The sequence below is a fragment of the Camelus ferus genome, chromosome 7 (genome assembly GCF_009834535.1).
Source record: "Camelus ferus isolate YT-003-E chromosome 7, BCGSAC_Cfer_1.0, whole genome shotgun sequence".
In the NCBI taxonomy this organism is placed as follows: Eukaryota; Metazoa; Chordata; class Mammalia; order Artiodactyla; family Camelidae; genus Camelus; species Camelus ferus.
This window is the reverse complement of record NC_045702.1, coordinates 63,603,877-63,618,775: the sequence shown is the minus strand read 5'-3', so window position 1 is coordinate 63,618,775 and position 14,899 is coordinate 63,603,877. Positions and strand designations below refer to the sequence as shown.

Genomic DNA, 14,899 nt, shown 5'->3' with positions numbered 1-14,899 from the left:
TTAGCAGAGGTGTTGGGGGGGATTAACTTATCTTATAGATATAAAACACTTAGCACAGTATCTATCATAGTAAGTACTTAGTAGATGGCGGTTAGTACAAATTATTGATTTGTAGAGTCCCTTTTATTTCTGTCATTCATAAAATTGTAAAATGATGCAGTTTTACAGGATGAATGAATATTAAGAGCATCTGAGACAATCAGTAATTTTCAAGATGAGAAACCTAGGATACAGAGATGCTACCCCTGGTCCCCAGATGACAGAAAACTAGCTTGGCTAGCTTGTCTTTGTAAGAATTGGTGCTGTACCGTAAGACATAGAGTCCATTGTTAGTCACTCTGATAAGCCCTAAGAGACCCTGGACATTCCTTGAAGGTAGTTGACCTGTGCCTGGAAAACCTGCAGGATATTCACTGTGCTTAGTCTCATATTAAGTGGAACCACGTATATTAAATAATGCATGCATTTCAGACTGTTCCTGGAGCCTAATGATTGTAAGCATTGAGACAAAGAGCATCTGATTACACAGCTTTAGACTTCGAGGGGGTGGGGGTTATAAAATGTGTTGCTCACTGCAAGTGCCAGTAACTCTTTTGAGTAATATATATAACATATTGAGTCCAGTGATATTTGCTTTTTACCAACCTGCTTGAAATGTTTTGCTAAAAATCCTTCTCTTGATATTTTTTTTACATACTTTCTAAAGAGGTTCGGAAGGAAATAGAAGAAATATTAAAGGATATTCCCAAGAAGTATATGTCGTGGCACTGAGAATATGTGCTGCTTCCTGCTGCGATGGCAAGACAGTGGGGCTATAGATAGATCTGCTGCAGGCAGAAGTGTCCCTGTTCATCTTATTATTGCTATTTAAGGCAGTTTCCCATTGGGGTTTTGATTGCAAAAAGGGAACATACTCAAACTAGAATATAACTCTTCAGTGATCATATTGAAGGATTTGAAGATACCTTCTTTTATAAAGTTGAAGAGAATAGCCTGAGGTGACAGAGGATTCTTAGGAAGACCTTATGGCTACTATGATAGAAAAATAAGAAGATAGAGACTAAAATATGTTAATTTTATCAGCTTCAGTATAAATCCGTCTTCTGCCATGTTACTTATCTCTAAGAGGATTTTAAATAGCAAAAATAGAGATTCAAGAATCCTATGCTCATTACGTAATATGCTGAGACTTGTACAAACTTGGGTTCATTTAATAAAAAGCACTTTGATTATATTAGGTGTATAACTATATTCATCCATGTTTAGTAAGCATCGACCTCCTTTAGAATAATGAGGGGTAGTGGGAAGTTCACAAGTGCTGTGTGATGGTTGGATGACCTTGAGCAAGCTTCTCGTGCTTTTAGAGCTTTAGTTTTCTCATTTGTTTAAAAGAAAAGGAAAAATACAGGATTATAAAATATGTGTAGAAGTACTTGGAGCAGCTTTTAAATTAGCATAAGCTTTCAAATAATAGAAGTCTCCCTTCTTTTCTTTTCCATACCTAAGATTGCATTTGTGTTGACCGAGTTCTGTCAGCAAGTAGCAAAGCCGATTTTTTACTCTTTCTTTGTGTGTGATCCTTCTGGTTTTCACAGTGGCCTCTGGTTTTCACAAAGACTAAGTCTAGTTTGTTGTGTTGTGCTTTATACAACAATCCAGTGAAGTGGCTTGCTCAAAAATTTACATGGGAAAGTTAGGTACTTGCCTGTTTGTCTAAAGGAAGAGATCCCCAAGACTTGTGTTCTCAAGACATTCCCAAAGAATATTCCATGGGAAATCCTGTTTACCTCACAATGGCTGCTGCTTCCTGATAGGCTTCTCACCGCTAGCTAGCAGTGCATGTTCTGTTCAACACATTAAAATGTTATTTCTAAAATGCCACGTTTACTGATGGTTTCAGTGACATATACATTTGTCCTCTTGCCACCATTACTGTTGGATGGTGCGTTGGTAGTTTTACAGTTCCAGGTACTGTCTTCTTTTCACTTATTTGTTTAAGATTTTCTTCATTTCAGTTTATCTAGTGACCTGCTTGCTTGAGCTCTTCAATTTTTTTTCCTGCTCAGAATAGCAAGGGGTTTGTCATATAATACGTCATTTCAACTTGTGCCCCTAGTGAAGGCTCAGCTTGTTTTCCTATTAAAATTTTATGTGCAGTGAATTCTGTTTTCAGAGTGACAAGTCTGCTCCCTCCTCTGTGCCTTCAGTACGCTCAGTTCGCATTGCTGTCACAGTGCAGACCTCTTTAAGTGCCAGTTACCAGTTTATGTGGGCTATGAGTTCCTCGGGTCCAGGGACTGCATCTTATACCCTGTTCATCTCTGCATTCCTCTTACATGACAGCACCTGACACATGGTTGGCATTTAATAAATCCTGAATGAATGTATTCTATGGGGATTTGTTCCGACTTAACTTCGTGCATTACTCAGAGATTTAAAAATTTGTTTGGGGCTATAGCTTAATGTTTGGGGCTTTATTTGTCTTGTTTGGGGCTTAGTTTGTCATGTGTACAATTCTAATTGTAGTATGTGGTTGCATCCTTTCCTAACACTGATTTTCTTAATCTTCTTTAATAAGATATCCTTTTTGAATGGTTTCTGGATTAGCATGAGGATTATATATTTTCACTAATTAGTTAAGGTATTAAAAGAAGAGCCCTTTGGGACTGTTTGACTATCCACCCCTACCCATAGCTTCTGGAGAATACCGTTCCAGGAGTCTGTTATTTTTGTATCTACTTTATCCAGATGTCTCTAAATTCTGTGCAGTAATCACATTACTGGTATATGAGTATCAGCTGTGTACCCAGGTTAGGAGGATGGTTAAGGCACGCAGTCTATGGGAGGTAGGGTAATACTGTGCTGTGATGACAGATGTAGGAGCTGCCCCAGGAGCACAGAGGAGGAGCACCTCACACAGATGTGTTGGCAGAGTGAAGGCCTGGGGTCAGGGAAGGCTCCAGGGAGGAGTGATTTTTCAGGAGATACCTAAATAATACATACTGGAGATTAGCAGGCAATGATGAGAGACGGCTTTTCCATCAGAGAAGAGGCAAGAAGCAAGGAAGAAGGTTGAGGAGCAGTGTGGGGTGTGGGGTGAGTGAGACTGTGCAGAGTCAGGGAATGCAGAGTGATTGTGACCAAGCACCCCGCTGGGACCAGGGCTCAGCTCAGCAGCTTCAGGCCATGCTCTTATATGCCCAGACCTTGTCCTGGAATTGGAGGGAGCAGCTTCTCTGTCAACACCGCCTGCTTGTGTTGTTTCCTAGCCACGATTGCTATAGCGTAGGGGTTAAGGGCATGGATTTTCCAGTCAAACTGCTTGGGTTTAGTCCCGGCTCTGCCATTTGGTTGCCGTGTGACTAATACAGAGATAATAGTCGAACCTTCTGTATTAAAGTTGTTACGGAGAATAAATAAGCTCATATTCTGTGAAGCAGAAGATGGTAGCTGGTACTTCATGTCATTCGTTTGTTCAACTCAATTGTGTTGCTGTGGTTAAACACATAATCACATTCGGGTAAGTCTTGGCTCGGCCCCAGAGATCAGTTAGGACCTTGCAGAATGTGAACTTTGTTTTCAAAATCAGCTTATTTTTGAAATTCAGTTTGTTATGTGATCTGTCTTTGTGTTGGTTTTTTTTTTTTTTTTTAAAGCTTTTGGAAACACAGGCTGGCTTTATCTGCTCTTCCTTTTGTCCTTCCAAATGGAAGGGATATGGATTTTCTTAGAAATGATAAGCTTTCAGGTTTGGGATGCAGGGGGCATAAGAAGTGAGGAATGAGGCTGGTGGTGGTGTTAAGTCTTCCATCTGCTGCACAGGAAGAATTGAAACGAGGTGTCCAGGAGACGTTTGCTTCCTGAGGTTCTTGAGCCAGTAATTTAATCTAGGCTAACACAGAACAGGCTTTTACTTTCTGATACTTGGATTCTGGAAATAATGATCCTAGGCCTTCACTGCTCCATGGCGTATTATCATATACAAAGACTGTGAAATGAATTCATCTACTGTTATTTCAAGGTATCCACCCTGTAAAAAATTTACTTGGCTTTCAGAGCCCCTAGTTAGTCAGAAAATATTCCAGAAATACTAGCTTCCAGGGCCCTCGAGAAGTTGCCAGTCTTTTCCATTTGAATATTCTGGAATCCTTGTAACACTAATCTTTGGCAGCTAATTCATTTAAAATTTTTCTGAATCTGTGTTTTTTTTACTAGCTGATTACATAGACTACAATATTGACAGCACTTAAAACCATTTGTTTTTATTTTTGTTTTAGGAGATTGGTTTTTTAAAAACTATGTCAGTTAGGATATTTTGGCAAGTAAGTTGTTTAAAGGTACTCCCTTTTTTAGAAACATAATATTGGAAATCCTAGTGCATCACATTTTTTGTTATCAAGGTGGAAACGGTTGACATGATCTCTGAAACTAAACAGAGAAGGCCATCAGTCGCTTCTTAAAATTATTTCTTACAAAAGCATTGCTCTTGAATTCTTGATTTCTCTGTTTTCTGTGTTTCCTTTCCCTTTAGGATGGGTCTGTTCTGTAATTAGTGAAGGTACATGTCTGTCTTTAGGCTACAGCCTAATCTCTGTGGCCATATGTGCAAAAGCAATATAATTACCATGTAGTAATAATTGGACCATGTGACTGTTTTTGTGTTAATTATTTGAAATCATCTTATCTTTCTATTCCTTAAAGCATTTTAATGGGTGAGTCCTCGGGTACCAAGTTTATGTCATTTCTATGGAATTAAATATGTGCACATTTACATAAACTTAATAAAATTCCTGTTTCTTTTTATAATGTCATGGACAGATATTTTACTCTGTTTCAAGTGTCAATTTAGATCTGAGGAAATCGAATATTATGAAAAAAGTTGATTCTTTACATTTTTGTTAATTTATAAAGCTCAGATTGGATTATAGATCTTTCTGGCTGAGGAGGTACCACTCTGGGTTGACAAAACAGGTTGTTAGACATGTTCAGACTTACTTCTTAATAAATTAGGGATTACCATACCTTTATGCACATTCTGTTCAAACAGTTTGGTAGGAAGTATAGTGATGGGTATCCATTTTCACTAAATACAAGTACTTGGCCGACTGTATATAGAAACTGGCATTTATCTGTGTTCAGATTTTAACTTTTGTCTCCCTATTTTTTCAGTTGTTTTTATTTCAGTTGCTGCGAGGGCTGTCTTACATCCACCAGCGTTATATTTTGCACAGAGACCTGAAACCACAGAACCTTCTGATCAGTGACACGGGGGAGTTAAAGCTGGCAGATTTCGGTAGGAAAGCAGTTCATTACCAGTCTATTTTGTCACACTGTGAGAATGCCAGGCAGATGGTGGCACTGCATTGGTTTAGGTGCACTTCTTCTAGCATTAGAGATCCTGGTAACATTTTTTTCAGGAGTGAAGGAATTTTTTTTTAATGATCAGCATCATATTTGGTAGGTTTTTCTTTTTAATTTACACTGCTTGTTAAATTCTTAAATAATCCTAAGCATAAATCAGATCTCATACCAAAGGAAAAGTCAGTAAAATTTTGAACATGTAATGAATAGTGAGAAGTCTATTTTTTCTATTTTTTATCATGAAAATGTCAAACAGATTCAAAAATAGAAGGTTATCATAATGAGCCTCCATGACCCATCACCCAGCTTCAACAATTATCAGTATGTTGTCAAACTTGAAGAACATGAATTCAAGCCTTTGGACTATTTCAAAGCATCACACGGTATATCCCATAGTGAATGTTACCCAAAGATTTTAATAATTTAAAAATCCAAAGACAGTGTTAACCTTTCCAAAAATGACTGTTACTTCAAAAATTCTCCATAACTTTATAAATGTAGACACTAATATAAAAAGGAGAAAACAAAGAAGAAAAAAAGTAGACGCTGATGCCAATTTAAATGTTGAGGTCCTGGTCTGGACCCATTATAAGTCATCCTTTCCTTAAAGGTTTTAAGGTTGGCGTTTTCCAGGTAGAAGCTTCCCTCCAACACTGTCTTAAGCACCCAAAGGGAGCAGAACGTTGTGTCATCCTTACTGGCTCCTCTCCCGTCATCAAGTCTGACATATTCCCACTGTCCTGGCTCTCTGTCACACCAGAGTCTGCTGAGTTAATTCCCAACACCAGGAGGGCCGATGGCAGCATGATGTGTGGACATTGCCTTGCCTCAATTATTTTTCAATACTGTATTCTGATTAGAAATTTGTTCCATTAAGAGTGGAATGGAAATACTTCCATTGGGACAGAAAGACGCCTGAGGTTGAGATATGGGCTTTTGCTGAAATATGATTATCTTTCCCTACCCCAGCTAAATAATAGAGAGCAGGAAATGTTTATTTCTTATTTCAAGGTTCGTAGAGTGTTCAGTACTTTTGGAATGAATCTACTCTGGGTTTTGTGTATTCTTTTCTTCTAAAATTGAAATGAAACAAATGTTAGCATGACTGGTGATATATTGCAAAACTTTACTTGTTCTCATCTTGGTTGGTAAAAATGATGAAACTATATGTGTGTGTTTGTGTGTGTGTGTGTGAATTGTTTATTGTCAAATTTTAGCATCAGAATAATAACTCGGTGGCTAGATGTAAAGTTTTACTATTACAGGGTAGAAAATAATGGGAGAGTAGGTGGGTGGAGGAGAGAAGATATGCAGTTCCTCAAATTCAAGGTTATTGGTTTTTCTGTGAACATATTTTGTAGTTTGTCAGTATTAGTATTAAATTAATAAGGATTTATAGTGATTTTCTTCTGGTACAGTAATATACTATAAGGTATATGTTGCAATAAATCATTGTACTGAACATTTAATTTTGTTGAACATGGTTTTCTTGTATATTTATAAAGTACATTTTTACAAAGTTGATTTTGTCTGTATAACCAAAGGTATAATAAGATTGTATCTAAGTGCTTCCTGGGTTTTTTTTTTTTAAATTTTATGATGACTTTTTATTATAATAGTCAGGTAAGTTCATCTTAATAGATTCTTATGGATCTTTAAAACTGACGTTTTGTAATATCAGATTCAGAAATAAATTGAAATGAAATTTTAGACAACTTAGAAAGTTTTTTTAGAAAATTAGAAAATTTAGGAAGTATAAGCAACTCACAGATAACAAATGTTGACATTTTTGTTGTATTTTTTTCCAGTACCTTTCTCCTCCTCCTCTCTCTTTTCTTGCTTCTTCCACTTATAATGTAATTCTCCAAAAAACATGGTTTTATAAGCAGTTGTCACATAAGAATATGTCATGGACATTTTCTCTTATTATTTAATATGAAAAAATCATTTGTAAACATCTTAGATTTTTTCCTCTAATGGCCAAAACCTAGTCTCTTTCTTCAGTCCCTATCACTGAACATTTTCGTTCTTTCTGATCATTCTTGATTATGCACAGTCCTGTATTGAACATCCTTGCAGAGAAAGCTGTACATGCTGTAATTACAGTGTTGAGTGTTTTAAAGCGTTTGATTCTTTGGACCAGACTGCTCTGCAGAAAGGTTGTACCTCAGTGTCACGGGCTGAATCTTCTTGCCTGGAACACACACTTGGCATGCATCCTCTGCATCAAGTGTAATGAGTGAGACTCATTCACCAACTGACAATTTCCCCCAATTAATTGTGCATTATTTTTGTCTTTTAATTTAAGACATGCAATTAACTGTGATTTACTGCGCTCTGGGCATGTGTTTGTGTCTGAGATAAAGGAAACACGGTGGAAGCTGTGGAGAAGCTAGGCTGTCAAAATGGGATGGTTCCAAGCAGCAGAACAATTAGAAACACCAGGTCTTAATTCAGAGTTTGATATATGAAGAGCTTTAGCAGCAGTTCCTTTGTCCTACCTTTTTCTCTTGAGTGAAAAATACCATCACGTTTTGCCTGAAACAGACAAATGAAATCTGTATGAGCATAGTTCCTGTACCATAAATGCTACTGTTGTTATTAGAAAAAAATATACAGGAAGAGGGAGAAACCCTTAAATTTATTGAGTTTATTCTATGTGTCAGATGCTTAGAAATTCTTGTTTCATTGTCTTTTCAACCTAGTAAAGTATGGTAACCTATGTTTTTGAGAGAGACTTGAGATTCATAGAGAGTTAGAAATTTGCCCAAGCTTGATCATGTGGGTAACTGCTCACAAAACTGAAATTCAGATGCTTGATCCATATCCTTCAATTTCAGGTGGCCCAGGATCTTTGTATTTATAAACATAGATATTTTACCTTACAGAGCTTCCTAATCTTCCAGTAAATTAATGATCATTATATATGGTTACATTTGTACCTCAATAATTACAGAAAATTATTTATCATTATATGTATTTTCTACATACAACAAATATAACACTCATGCTATGAAAATAGATTGTACTAATACCCTCAAAAATGCATTGCATAATTTAAAGAACATATTGTCAATTGACTAATTCAGTAGTAAGGAGTGAGTTCAACCTTTGTACTCTGGAGATTTTACCTGCTGGATGGGGTAAACCAGGTGATAATGTATTTGTAGACCCATTTAGGTTTAAATGGAATGCAGTTCTGAATGGTCAAAATGCTGTACTGTTTTTTTTTTTTTTCTGGTATGCAGAAGTCATATTCAAGCACTCAGCTAAGACTTATTTCCTATATGCATTTTAAATAAGTAAATTACACATGATTTAGAATCACTATGGCTTTCCTAATACAGAGGTTTGTCCTGCTTGTATATAATAAGATAATAAAATTGTGTAGAGGAATTCAGACTCATTTCTAAAAATGGGTTTGTCTTTACATTACCTTTGGGGGCAAAAAAACTTCAAACCCCTTATCCAGCCTGTGTCCTCACCACCTTGCTCCTCCTTGCTTCCCGTGGTGCAGCCAAATCTCAGACGTGTCCCCACATCAGAGCCTCTTCCTCAGCCTTTCCCTTTGCGAGGAATACTCTTCCTCCTACTTCTTACCTGGCTGCCTCTTTCTCATTACACAAATCATAAATCATATGTTCAAATAGGCCATCTTTCCAAAAACAGAATTTTTCTCATTATGATCATCCCATTCAGCTTCTTCAGTAGCACTTAGGGTGCCCTGAAATTATTTTGCTCATTTGTTTATCTGCTTATTTTTGCTTCTGCTACTTGCTTGTCAGTTCCATGAGGGCAGGGAGTGGCCTGTCTTGCTCATGCTTGTCTGTGTTCTGTCTAGAACCACACTTAGCTCATAGAAGGTGATGAGTAAATATTGGTACAATGTATAAACAATGTGCATAACAAAATTGAGTATTAGTGTGAAGACTAAGACCCGCCTGAATTTATTAATTTCTGCCTGATTTGTTTTAGCAAAACAGCAGATTACAAGTTAATCTTTTCTTCATCAGTGTTGTCCTGGCTGGGCCCAGTCAAGAGTGCAGATGGAATTTGATGACTTTAGATGGATTGGAGCTTCAGGATGCTTTGAGGCTCTTACACATAGGCCCTACATACTTGCTTGGTGTGATGTTTGTAATCTCAGGCAGCAGAAATAAACATTGCTGAGTGAATGTAAACATGCACAAAACATGTATAAGATTTGGAGTTCTTACTCTGCAGACCTTAAATGATTGTCAAGTTGTACTATCCTTGAGAGCATTGCATTAGGGGACCTGGCTCTGTCTATAACTAGCTTACAACTTTCAAGAAGTCATTTATCCTTTCTGAGCTTAGACTCCTCAGATGAAAAATAAGAGCATTGAGCAGATACTTTCTAAGATTCTTCTCAGTACATTGTACATTTCTGAAATTATTAAGTTATTTTCTAATGATCCAATATTCACTGGTGGCTAATTCAGTCCGTTGAATCCAAAATCAGTGCTATACCATCCCTTCCTAGAATCTAATTTTTTGTTCCAGCTTCTGGAAATTCAAATAGATAAGCCACACTTTTTATGATGTGCACTGAGATCACATTAAAAGAAAATTATCAAAGTAAGACAAGTAAAGTCATAAATAAACTCACCGAGAAATTAATGTTCATTTGCAGTATGATGGTATGAAAACGTAAGTGTATTTTTCCATGTAAATGAGGTTAAAACAAAAGATGAGTCTGTGGAAGTACAGCTTCCTGCAATTCCTGCAAGATGATGGTGGTGTGTCATCCACACTTCCCAGCCATTCTTCTGCTCTTTTGAGGGGTCGTAGCTTTGCTACATGGAAAGACAGCTGGGTTAAATTTACCCCTAAAAAAAGAGACAGTAAGAACTCTGTAATATCAGCAAGTAAGGTCCTGGCTTATTTTACTGGCTTTCCTAATGCAGGAGCTGAATTAAACAGCTCTGCGGTTTTAATCAAGTAAAATTACACAGGTCTCTTTCCCACCAGAGGTCTTAAAATATTACCTTCCTAATGTTGGTAGTTTCCTCCTCCAGGCTGTTCCTTGTCTCGATTTGAAAAAGGAAATTATGGTAAATCACATTTTAGATTAATTTGCAGAACACACCAGAGATGTATCTCTGCAGAGGCCATGGTGAGTGCAGGGTTTGTTTGTATTGTGCCTCTCAGAATTCACGTAGGGAATAGTAGAAAACAGAAAGAAATCAGCTGCTCTCAGATGCAGAGTAGAGTCTGTCAGTTTGATGAATATGAAGTCTCTGAATAAAAAGCCTGTTAGTCCCCAAAGTATAGACCTTTACCTATTTTTTTTTATTAGCATGTAAAATTCACCATGAAAGTCATAGTTATAAACTCAGGGTTAGATATAATTTACTTTGTTTGTTATGGCCTGAAGGATTTAATTTTACTGTATCTTTGTTTTAGAATGTATTTTCTAATAGTAAAAGTATCTTTATTATCTAATATGAGGTAACACTCTACTTTTAGAAAGGTCCTTTGAACAGTTTAACAGATAAGCAATTTTAATTAAAAGTTCAGCCAGTTGCTTTCATACAGATCTGAAAACTAAAGAATATTTTTATAATAATTTCTGCTACAATATGAACCAAAGAAAGGGCTGTTTTTTCCCTAATTTTTATGGACTTCATTAAAACTCCAAATCCAAATGTATGTGTCTTAAAATCTATCAAATAGATTATCAAGATTCCATGTTAGGAATATTTTGATTGACATGTGAATTAGACAGTTATTCTCCCTGATTCAGTATTTTAAAAATGTGGTAATAACCCTTTAGGTAAGGAATGTTGATGCTTCAAACTGTTTTCTCTTAGATCATGAAATCATCACTTAGCTTCATTGTTTAAATCTTGTTTAATATCCCTGCTCATTCCCTTGGAAGTTTTCTTGCATTCAAGAGGGATGGATGATGATGACATTTCATTATATTGGTTTTTTTTGCTTTGTGTTATCATAATGTTAACTTTTCCTGGATATGTTAACATACTACCTACATGTGATTTTTTTCTCCTTTTAAATGGACTTTATTTTTAAGAGCAGTTTTAGATTCACAGTAAAATTGAGCAGAAAGAGAATTTTCAAATATCCCCTGCACCCACACGTGCATAGCCTCCTCCATCAACATCCCCCACCAGAATGTACATTTGTTACAGGTGATGAATCCATACTGACACATCAATATCACCTGAAGTCCGTGGTTTACATTAGGGTTCACTCTTGATGTACATTCTATGCAATTTGACAAATTATAATGCCATGTGATATAACTGCCATTACAGTATCATACAGAAGAGTTTCACTGCCCTAAAAAAATTTATAAACTTACCTGTATTTTTTTTAAAGTTATAAATGGGAACAAGAAAGAAATATATGAACTGTAACTAATAAGCATATTCTGCTCTCTCTATGAGAAACCTTCTCTGTTCAATCACCACAAAGCAGATTAGATTGAAGCAATGTCGATAGGGGTTGATTTCAAAGAATGGCAGCTTCAAACTCCATGGAAATGAGGAAATTCAAAACTGCTAGTTCATTTTTAGCCAAATCATGCATGTGAGGTAACGAGACATCTTAAAATGCAGAACAGACTGCTTGAAATAAGGCTGATCATCTTATTCTCTGCTCTTGATGGAAACTCTCTAGGCAAAGGGATTTCAATCTGCAAAATAATGTTATTTTTCTATACTACATGAGGGCAAACTTGTTGGCAGCAAGTCAGATAAGTAATTCAGAGTATGGGTTGAAATATACCAATATCTCCTTTAAAAATCTGCATATGAAATGACTGGAACCTTAAGTGCTGGCAGTGATGACCATAGTGGAAGAATTATAAGTGATGTTAGCAAGATAGCATTGAAACGCAACTTAGAATTACTTAACACTCACATGCTATTCAAGACAACGATTACATTTGAACATGAGTTTTCGTAATCTATAGGTAAATGTAAAAGATTGCTTAGAGTTCAGTAATTCACTCACGTCCTTTATGAATCTTACTTCATCTTCTGCTCTTTACTTTCCAAGAAGCCACATTTTTAAATGCAGCCAAAACCAGACTCAACTGATACACATATCAGTATGCCTGATTTACCAGAATCTTGGATGACAGTGAGTCATTGTAGTCTAACGCACATGTTTTCTAAAATTTTTACTGGAAGCAAGGAAAACTGGCTGCTATAGGAAATCTGAGATATACTGTAAATTCTGAGAGTTAGATATACTTGAAAAATTCATTTTGATTTTTTTCTCACTTTAATACAGTCAGTTCAATATTAGTTTGCTTTCTTTTGTTCTCTGAGGTTTTTTTAAAATGCCATATGTGTTGGCTTATTTACTTTGAAATAGTACATATTTACATTAATATTTAAATTTTTTCTTTTCACCTGAATGATTTCTTCTGTTGCAATAGATAAATATAGGAAGCTAGGACTTGTCCTTTTTCATTTTAATGGAAGAAAAAAGTACTGGAAAATTAAAAAAGTAAAAAGCAGTTGAGTACTAATGATCTGTACTGCTTAGGAAGTTTAGATACACATCTGAAAAACAATCTATTTTATCACATATTGTAAAAATAACCTTGCTGTGCATAATCAAGCTCACCTAGCTAAAAGAATAGAACTTTTTGTAAAAATTCAAACTTTAAAAATGGAATATATCTCTTTTAAATATATGTCAAGTTATTTGACATTCTAATTTTTAATCTGGAAAGATACTGATGTGAAATGCAGATTGAAGTGTTTACTGCAGTTTGGGAGTAGAGTTGTCAGCTAAAGAAATCTATTGTGTGAAACAACAGCCAGCCCCTACTGAATGTGGAAACTGTCTTAGAACCAGCCTGGAAGGCATAGAATGGGGAGCAGGGGGTGAAAAGGATCAATGAGCTGGCTAAATTGAATGCCCCCATCAAGAGAATGACACAACAGAGGCGTAAAGAGGGGCATGAGAAAAGTTGGATACTTTCAGGATAATATGGTTATGGTGGTTTCTGAAAAGTTACCAGTAAGCTTTCAACTGACTTAAAATAAGTTGAGAACATCTAATGAGAATCCCTGATACTAACATTACCCGAACAATACAAAATAAATATGGTATGCAAGCATTTTGCTCAAAGAGTATGATGCTCAGAGAAAAGCAGATGATGATGTTATTGTTGAAGTCATCATCTAGCTGTTGATAGAGTCACATCATTGGGAAAGTTTCATTCTTTTTAATTTTCAGAATAAAGGCAGCAACTTTGAGGGGAAAATTGAAATAAGTCTATTATAATTGTATAAGAGAAAAGGAAAACTCATTATATTCACATTTTTAGAATTATTTTATTTTCTCTGGATTTTGAAGGAACCTCAGATTATCTATTCCAAACTTCTCATCTTAAAATGTATATACTTTTGCCCATTGATGGAAAATCAAGAGAACATTCTTCCTGTTACTTAGTGAGTGTTGTGTTAAATTATCATTACTATCATTATTACCAATGTCTCTAGAGTCCTAGTGTAGTTCCTGACAGACGATTGATAACTTATTTAGCGTATGCATAGCAGTCTTAGTGCCCCAAGTGCGTGAGAAGGTAGAAATGCTAACCAGATGTCCTTTGTAACAGAGGATCAGAGTAACCTTTGCTGGTCTGATGACCTGCGTCAGCTGAACTGTGAGATCACTTAGCCCAGAACACTGAAACTAGGACCTGCGTCTTGAGGAAACCGCAAGAAACAAATATAAAGAACATTTCTTACAGTAGACCTATAGGAAGCCTTGTTGGAATATAAAGTGGAATAAAACCTGGGTAATTTATGAATTAGAAGGAACCACCCTCTTTAATTATATTCCTGGAAAAAATTCAAGTATTGAGAAGCCCTGTGGGCAAATAAAGGCTGTATTGGTTTTAACATTGTCCCCCTTATGACTCAGCAGTGTTGGGTAGTAGCTGAAAAATACCCTTGATGCCTCTCAGTGGAAGGAATCTTCTGTTCAGATCTTACCTTTTCCAAAAGTTAGAAAGAGACAGTACATAACTGCAGGGCAGGTGGAGCTATAACCAAAGTACCAAGTGAAACACTGTCTGAAAGAGAAAACTTTTTACATAGAAACAAATATACCCACGTGAAAAAACAAAATAAAATATCCCGGAATTGTTAGCGTGCAGATTCTGGAGCCAGATGCCAAAGTTTGAATCCTGCCTCTACTCTTTACAAATTGTGAGTTATTGAAATTCCTTGTGACTTAATTTACCTGTCTGAAAATGAGGGTGGTGATAGTAATACTGGGTACCTCACAAAATCACTAGAAGAATTAAATATGTTAATACTTATAATTTAAGGACTGTGCCTGGCTTGTAGACAGTCCATATAAATGTTACGCTTATTTTTGACCCTTTAGGGTCTAGGGTTTAAGTATTCAAAATGTCATTTATTTTTCATGTGATTTTTTTTCCCCCTAAAATGTATAAAATGCTTTCTTGAACAAGGAGGTAATATGGACTATTATTCAATAGTTCATTCAACAGGTTTTTACTGAGTGC

The 14,899-nt window shown here is 36.1% G+C and overlaps 1 protein-coding gene across 7 annotated transcripts in view; it reads left to right on the top strand.

Annotated features, from left to right (window-relative positions):
- CDK14 (cyclin dependent kinase 14) overlaps nucleotides 1–14,899 on the top strand; it is a 556,073-nt gene that overhangs the window by 323,304 nt on the left and 217,870 nt on the right. For all 7 annotated transcript variants that reach the window (XR_004321561.1, XM_032484028.1, XM_032484029.1 and 4 more), the window contains one exon: nucleotides 5,170–5,293. Coding sequence is in view for 6 of the 7 variants with exons in the window: in XM_032484028.1 (XP_032339919.1) it covers nucleotides 5,170–5,293 (124 nt within the window). In the remaining variant the exon portion in view is untranslated. The remainder of the gene's footprint in view (nucleotides 1–5,169; nucleotides 5,294–14,899) is intronic.